The 8,998-nt window shown below is 37.6% G+C and overlaps 1 protein-coding gene across 1 annotated transcript; it reads left to right on the forward strand.

Annotated features, from left to right (window-relative positions):
- Positions 1-7,767: 7,767 nt before the first annotated feature.
- LOC5572624 (rRNA-processing protein UTP23 homolog) lies at positions 7,768-8,756 on the forward strand. The gene is made up of 2 exons (XM_001660439.2): positions 7,768-8,038; positions 8,097-8,756. The coding sequence occupies exons 1-2, from the start codon at positions 7,919-7,921 to the stop codon at positions 8,748-8,750; spliced, it is 774 nt and encodes a 257-aa protein (XP_001660489.1). The 5' UTR covers positions 7,768-7,918; the 3' UTR covers positions 8,751-8,756.
- The last annotated feature ends 242 nt before the right edge of the window (positions 8,757-8,998 follow it).

Genomic DNA, 8,998 nt, shown 5'->3' on the forward strand with positions numbered 1-8,998 from the left:
GAAAATCTGAGACCCTTCGGCCCAATTTGTACGATAATAAAAAAAATCCCCATGTGCAAAATTTTATACAAATCGAAGATGGTCGAGTTCTGTGACTGACCGATTTGACATGGAATTCGTCTGGAGTTTAAAACTTTTTTGAATTTTGAACCAACCCAGTGGTTTATACTGCCCCGACTTGGTGGCTCTTCTGCCCCACCTGTATTTGCGGATAACACAGGCCTCTCCACCAAATGTTTTTCATTTGATGACGCTGATTTTCCCTTTGTGACTGCGGCTAAGTTTATAACCTATCGAATTTAACCTGCATCCAACAGGAGACCTTACTGTACGCTGCTTATCAGTAGTAGAACGCAAAACTGCCTTTAGTTCAAGGAAACGCCAATTTACAAAGGTACGCTAATCAAAAGTGTAAGCAGTCAACTGCCAATGCGACAAAACGGCGTAATTTTTTCACGCTAGGCTAGTTTCTAAGTATGTTTGAAATCCATTTATCATTAATGATTTATGTGCTCTTAACTTATTTGAATGGTCGTAACGAACCGAATAAGAAATATGTGCTGGGAAAACACTTTTTAGAAGCTGACAACGGACGATGGAGCATGTGATTTTAGTTTAGTTCTGAATTCAAATGAGGATGTATTGTGTAATCAATTTCTTTGCCAATCTACCATGGTTCCAACTGGCGAACTCTAAGATGTTCATATGCCCACAAAAGTCGAGAAAATTTTCAATTCGAACAGATTCTCAACGGCAATCGGATCCGCCACCCTCAGCAAAAAACCTACTGAATTGCTGAACGTTTACCGCTACGACTATTATGGTTCAAATTAAAACAGGTGTTGATTCCTAATCACTCCTGCCGTATCACACTTTTATCATCTCTCACCAATCTCTACATTCTCGCGGACCGAGCATTACCTAGCATTACTATCCTATATCTTAATTTGCATCTACTGCGTCTACGACGTTATCTTTTTTCTATTCCCCGCCATCAAACAAGGCACAAAATGTTTTCACGCGCGGACGAACACTCACCCCGTTAGATCCGACCGAATACACTGTTCAACTCAAACTACCATTGATAGGGGGTGGTTAGGTCAGTTTTTCCAAAGCCAAAAGTCCAGCCGGCATTGATTGAGTTGAGAATTTCCATAATGGTGACTACTCTCGCCATGGCAGTCGGACGAAGGCCATCCTTCAGCCCAATGCCAGACGAATATAGGAAGCAGAATAGGAAAATCCTATTTATATACTTACGGACCGATTATTTGCCTCTTATTCTTCGCACCATTATTGCTGGGTTGGGCATGTCGCCCACAAACATCTTTACATATCGAAAGACTGGGTTATTGGATGATACCAGCTGTTCAATGAAGAGGTGAACGAAAGGTATTAAGTTTCAATGTGGGCATCGAATAGGCATTCCAGTCACATTTTCGATCATTTCAAAATATGTTTAGCTCATGCTAAACGTAATATCGCCATATACTAAACGAAATATCATAATATCTGTTAATCGGTTAAGCCCAATTTGCTGCTGAAAAGGAATCGCTAAAGAAAATGTTTGCCGATTCCTTGCAGAAATTTTCTACAGGGACTCCCGTTTGAACTGACATTTCTTTTTAACTGCGTACTGCGATCAGAAAAATGAGCTTTCTTGATCGATTCCTTTCAGGAATTTCCCATGCGTCAAGATAGGCCAAGAATTTACTTGTCAGCAGCGAATCAGGCTTTAAGCAAAACTAATGCAAAACTAAAGAATATTAGTATGACACTTCATATAAGAGCTGTTTTCATTTGAATTGAGAACATTTGAGGCTTTATACACGAATATTGAAAATTGATACGATGTTAGCATTTTCGAAACGCTTACGAACAATCTCTTCTACGATCACTAGGTATTTGATGTAGATTTGAATAGTTGGTCACTTATCTTTGACAGCCTAGTTATCATACAACTTGAATATGGTCTCAAATCTCTTAGCGAAAAGCATTTTCACAAACTGGGACCATTTTTGTAAGGCGGCATCCACAAATTACGTAACGCTCTAGGGGGAGGGGGGGAGTAGGCTCAAGCGTTATGGCCCATACAAAAATTTGAAATTTTTCATACAAAAAGCGTTACGGAGGGGGGAAGGGGGTCAAAAATTTCCAATTTTAGCGTTACGTAATAAATGGACGCCGCCTAATCTAAGTCAGAAATTTCCATAACTTTAAACGCCTCGAGGTATGCAATGCCCTATAAATGTGATGTAATTCATTCAATTTTGTTCGATTTATACTCCATTATCAAATTAACCCCAAAACAGAAAACTGACTTTCGGTTATATACTGCTTCGCGTTAGAAAATGGGTCATCCATCGTGCGAAGTTTGATTTTTGACCAACTTCACCACGTCGCAAGTCAATTCTCAATAGTGCGCATAATGCACACGGCGGAGGACATAGATGCGCACTATAGCGAAGTGACTCGCCACGCGGCAAAGTTGGTCAAAAATCGAACTTCGCACGTTGGTTCACCCATTTTTAGTCGCGAAGCAGTATATGCAAAATTATATATCCAGGCAAAATAAATCTTTTGGCAATCTATCAATTGCAATCGATAGCTGGGATGCCAGTACTTGTTTTAAAATTTTAAATTATAATTCTTAGAAACAGCGTGCATAAATATTCAAGTTTTCTTCGAAAAAACTATCACAGTTACCCTGTTTTACGGTATAGAAAAAGTAGATTTTATATGAAAATTGACAAGTATTTGAATGACAAGTTCATCCATTATCAACGATACGGTACGGTATGAAACCCAAATATGTGGAAATAAAATTATGTTAGAAAAAAAATCAACGCAAACCAAACATGTCTAATTTTACACCGTCTTCCATCATACATTGTGGGTACATTTCTACACGCATGCCATATAAATATATATGACTTCTACGACTTTTTTTTTGAAGTGTACCATATCCGGATCATTATGGGCACGAAAGCCACAGTTTTGTGGCAAAAATATGCTCAGTAAGGGAGAAAAATAAAGTTATAGTATTATACGGAGCACACCCCAAGGTTTATGCCTTAAAACTAGTAGAAGAAATTCTGAAAGTTTCATTTAATTATTCCATGATACAGCTTTAAGCTACACTATGGCAAATATTTGGCTTGAATTAGTTAAGAGCCAAACAATGTGAATAACAGTATATGAGTATGCTTTTATTCAAGTAAAACAGTAAACGGAAAAAGTTACTTACCATAATATTGTTAATGATAATCGAAGTATAAATAATAATTTAACAATAACTACATGAAAGTGGTTAAGTAACTAACAGTCCAGAGTCACAAATAAACATACATATTTCATTATTGTTGAATAATGGTGACAGATGGGAGAAATGCCCTACAAAGAGCTGTGAAGATGCTATTTAGATCCAAATTTAAGTCAATGTTCAACATTTTTCATTGGAATGAAAAATAATAGAATCAACACTTATTGAACTTTTCCAAAGAATTTCTGTCGTCTTGTCAAGATTGTTTTACTAATGAGTTGAACAAGTCATTTTTCCTTCTATTAAGAGCCAATATTCCACCAATCAAATATATTTGTGTAAATAGATGTACAGGAGACGAACTAACGTATTAGTTGCTTCGCACTTCAGCTGTTTCCATGCTTAACATGAACATGATTAATAGCTGAATAGGTATTTCATATAATCCTAATTAAACATCGATATACCATCCGAGCAGTTAAGCATTAGCATAAGCATAGATGACCGTACAATTCGTAGTTGCTACTCCGTGATTGACTAGAACAATCGAAATTGCACAGAAATTTAATGAATGGGGCTTGGGATTAGCTTACTATTCTCAATGTACACAATGTGTGTGGAGAGCTCAAATTTTATAAGTCAATAACGGCACCTGCCGCGTCCTTACGATCATCGGGGAAGGGAAGGAATGTTAGTTCGAAAACCGTTGTTACTAGAGACCGAGATCATCTCCACAGTTGTCATGGAAAAGATATTGGGTTAGTGGGATAAGGTAAAGATCTGGGAGTCATCAATGTTTGGTGATGCGATCCATGATATAATCACGCCTAACTGGATTCGCGAGATAATTAAATAATTGCATTGTACGCCGAACAAGTGTTCGTCACTCGCCCACGCAGGAGCAAGCGACACGATCAATAGATCAAACACTACTAACGGACCGCGCACTTTTTCACTACTGTACTACTGACGCGCGACATGTTTGATCCTGCCCTCATCACCCGCCCCCGCAGGAGCAAGCGTCAAGGTCGAAGGATCAAACACTACTCTATACCTCTCTATACCATCCGAGCAGTTAATCCAAAAAAGGCCAATATAACAATTAATAAACACATTGTTCAGCAACAAATAAGCCTTACAAAAAAATCACACCATAGCCAAATTTTTGAAAAATACGCAAAATATCTTAAAATTGCGTTGTATTCCTTATGTATTGCAATGTTCAACTTATCAATATTTTTATTATTTATCTCTATTTGGCTTTTCGTCCTTGGCGAATTCGTCATTTTCTCACTAATATATAAAAACATATTGGATACAATCACAACTGATGCTTTCTCAATACAGTTATTCAAATATGTTTAGAAAATATTTTGAATCAGTCTTCTGATATAGGATTATTATGAAAAACAAGAAGAGCACATTTAACATACAAATAATTGAAATATATTTTATATTTCTATAATGCTCAATAGATAAATAATTAAAATATTAACCTAATAAAAATAAAAAATATAAGATATTAAATAAATAAATTTTAGTGTAGTTAGATGAGCAATTAAATAAAAGTTTAACAAGTCAAAACTTATTATGAAATTCGATTAATAATTTCAGACTGTTTTTACTTTGTGAAAAAAAACTTTATTTTTGACCAGCATGGACATAAATTTTCTCACTGTGCGCTATAAATAGCCGACTGAATTCTGCTTGCATCAGTACTGAACAGCCAGCAGAAGTAATGCGCTTGTTCAGTTGTTGATCAGCATGAGCCTATGCATGCTATTAAACGTTTGACTTTTACTGTGCGCCATGTTATCAAGATGCCCGTGAGAGAGAGCGAGACAACACCAACACACGGCGCACAGTCAAGTCAAAGGAACAAATGAATTTATGGCACGTACAAAAGCTCATAGCCCGTGTTGGTTAGACATTGTTGAATAGAAGCTAAAGCATGATCAACATTCAGCTACAAGAGGTTTATATTGGGCACTGGAAGGTTGAATATTTATATATATATGAATGCAAGGGTGGCGCAGATGGTAAGCTATACCGCTGACGATGGGAAGGTCTCGAGTTTGAATCCAGTATCCAGGTAGTTATTAAAAGTGGTTATTAATTCATGGTAAAAGTATAACACTGCATTTGAAGTGCAATCGCTTAGATTTGTGGTTCATTTATTTGTTTTTAAATAATTTTGAGGCAGTTGAATAGAAGCTGAGATAAATGCTTATAAAGCGATTTTGAAGTTGTAGTATAAAGTCAATATACAACGACACGCATTATAACTTCTCCAAATGTGTGTGAACAACGCCTGAACAAGGGCTTCACGTGGAAATAATTAACATGTTGTTAAACATAATGCTGAATTAATCTGCAATAATGTTGTTTGTTAAATTAGCGTTGTTAAATTAACAGTTCTTATTAGGCTAAGTGAAACCTGAATAAATATCATTACAATATATGATAACAATCACTAAATGATGAGTAGCCTAATAATTTCACCAGATTTGCTTGAACAATGTGTGCGTAGCAGCTGCAAATTAATATAAAAAAGCAACTATTCAGTATTTAGTTGTGAACAATTGCTTAATAAATTATTATAAAATAGGCAGATGTTTCTTGGGTAGTGCAATTATTTTGTAAATCGCATTTGGATCCAATAAGCATCTTGCCAGCTCTTTGTTTATTTGTGACTTTGAACTGTTAGTTGGGTAACCACTTTCATGTAATTATTGTGAAATTATTATTTATATTTCGATTATCATTAAAAATGTTATGGTAAGTAACTTTTTCCGATATCAATAACGTTGCAGATGATGATCACTACATTTGGAAAAAAATAAATTATGATCTTTCTAATCCAATGTGGTTTGAACTTTACCCTCGTTGATCCATATTCGCCTACATATCTTAGATTTGATTTGAAAAACATTTGAAAATAACATAAGACATAATATGTTTTGCTTGGATAAAAGCATACGCCTATACTGTTATTCACATTGTTTTTAAGTTTTACTAATCATGCAGGTCAACATTTTAAGTATTAGACACTGAAACTTTTGTACAATTTGTTGTTAATCAAATGTTCAATATTCTACTAAAATAATGGGGTCCATTCACAAATTTCATAACGCTGGAGGGGGTGGGTGGGTGTCCTTGCGATGTTACGGTTCGTACAAAAACAGAAAAAATATCATTACAAAAAGCGTCACAAGCGGGTGGCTAGGTGTCCGAAATGGTTAATTTTAGCGTTATGAAATATAGGAACAAGCCCATGGCTACAACCTATCCAGCTTTTGACGAGCGATAAGGGCTGCCGAAAACTTGCTCGCTTTCTGGTTAGGATCAAACGGCCCAAGCCAAACGTCATATCGACTGATCCCAACCAGAAAGCGAGTCTGACTTCGGCAGCCATTAGCGCTTTAAAAAAGCTGGATAGAAGCTTTTAATCAGTCAATTGTTAAACTTCGTATGTATTGTAGAACAAAAGCTACTATATTTGCATTTTCGGAGGTTTATTCAGCTCTTACTCAAAACACAAACTTCAAGTAAAATAACAGCTTTTTTATAAGCGGATATTAATTTTATACCATTCAATTGATTCAACTAAAATTTGTTCAGCTATGCAACTTGTATTTAACACCTAAATACCAAGCTACCAATTCTCGCATAACTTATGATCTCGCCCTAAAAGCCATTGGTAACCATGTGTGTAGCTCGTTGTTTCTGAGCATTTGAATGGATTTTATTGCTGTTTAACAACGCTATGGGGAAGAAAGGATCATTATCTACCTGCCCGTGATGTTGGTTTGGATGCTTATTCCTTCTTTTGCTCAGAAACAACGAGCTACACAGGTCGCTACCAATGGCTTTTAGGGCGTTATCTCAGAGTATGCGAGAATTGTTCCTTAGGTAGGAATGACGTCGTCAAATAGCTGGCAGTTTTCGGAATATGTCGCCTTCTTAATATTGTACACCGTGGGGTGGGCATGAAAGATGTAGCTTCACTTCCTGTCTTGTTTGCCTGTGGCTGATCAGTCGAAATGATCTGAGTATGGTCACAGAGAACAGACGACGTTCATCTTAAATCGTTAACGTGTGTAAGCTTAATGTCATCGAAATATAGCCGCTTTTTACACTTTGGCGCTAGTGTCACCATCAAAAATTGCCACTTGTCGCTAGCGTTGCTTTGGGTGCCAATGTATGTTTACGTTTACCAGCGCCATCGTGTGGTAGAAACGAGTTTGTATGTCGCGCTGTCTGCGTTGGCGGCGCTGATGATGGACTCCAAACTTTACACATGATTTTGATGGAATTTTGTTCGAGCCTCCATGTCTGTTCTCTGTGGTATGGTTGAACTCGGATCGTGGTGTATCATGAACCGGGTCCCCAGTCGATTATTAGAGCGCATTTTAGTTCAGTGTATCATGCACACATGGACGTATTCACATGTGCCCCTTGTTGATCGATTATGAAACTAGCGAACATTGTCGATCAAAATGTCGACATAGATTTTTGACACTTGTACGAGATCACAACAAAACGGTGTGTACATTTCGTGGATTTTCGTAGTTTGGATTTTGAGGGATTTTGTTGATTTTTGCGAGAATAGTTTCAGTTAAAATGATAAAGAAGGTCTAAATTAAAAGATCAACAATGAAGGTAACAAAACACAAAAAAGCACGGAAATACATGAGTTTCTACATCAACAATTTCGGATTCCGCGAACCTCTGCTGGTGCTTGTTGATGGAACATTTTGCCATGCTGCCTACAAGGTGAGCCGATAAAATAGTGAAAAAAATATCAATCTAAACTTTGATATATTGCTTCCAGGCCCGGCTTCAAATCGAAGACCAGCTTAAAAAGTACTTCCAGTGCGAATTGAAACCCATCGTCACGGCCTGCATCATTACCGAGACGGAAAGCATCGGAGGACCACTGATTGCCGTGTGTCAGTTGTTGAAGAAATTCCTCCTGCACAAATGTGGCCACGAGAAGAACCCGATTGCGGGATCGGCTTGCATCAAAGCCATGACCAAGACCTGCAACTATATCGTTGCCACCCAGGATCGCAACCTGCAGGATTGGATCCAATCTAGAGCGGGGATTCCCCTGTTCTATCTGCACAACAATTTGGTGCCCACTCTGGTACAACCTTCGGAGGCCAGTTCCCGAGCGGCCGCCAATAAGACGCAAGCCAAGATCCAAGTTCGGGAGGTGGACGAAAAGACACTGACCACGCTGAAAAAGAAAGAAGGTTTGCTGGTGGAAACGGATCCCAAACCACGGCGAAAGAAAAAGAAGAAAAATCCTAATCCTCTGTCGTGCAAAAAGTCCAAAAAGACGAAGATCCGCGGCGAAGGGGATGTGAGTGGAACAGTGCCAGGGGTGCAAGATCATCCGATCGAGAAGAAAAAACGGAAACGAGTCAAACTGCCAAAACATGTGATCGAACAATTGAAGGCGAATAAAGAAGCTGTTTGTTGATGTGGACGTTTTCTCTCTGTATCATTGTACCGTAAAGTGCCCTAATTCAGCGTATTGCCTAATTCCGCGCATTTCATACAAAATTATTTATATATGGAAATACACATTGATACTTCAGGAACTTTTAACGCCATTTGATGCTACTTTAATTTAGAATAAGTTTGAATCACGTATAAAAGCAAATGAAGCAGTTTTTTGCGGCGTAAAAAAATAATTACGGTAAAAAATTTAAGTGTGTAGAGGTAGTC

The sequence above is a fragment of the Aedes aegypti genome, chromosome 2 (genome assembly GCF_002204515.2).
Source record: "Aedes aegypti strain LVP_AGWG chromosome 2, AaegL5.0 Primary Assembly, whole genome shotgun sequence".
Taxonomy (NCBI): Eukaryota; Metazoa; Arthropoda; class Insecta; order Diptera; family Culicidae; genus Aedes; species Aedes aegypti.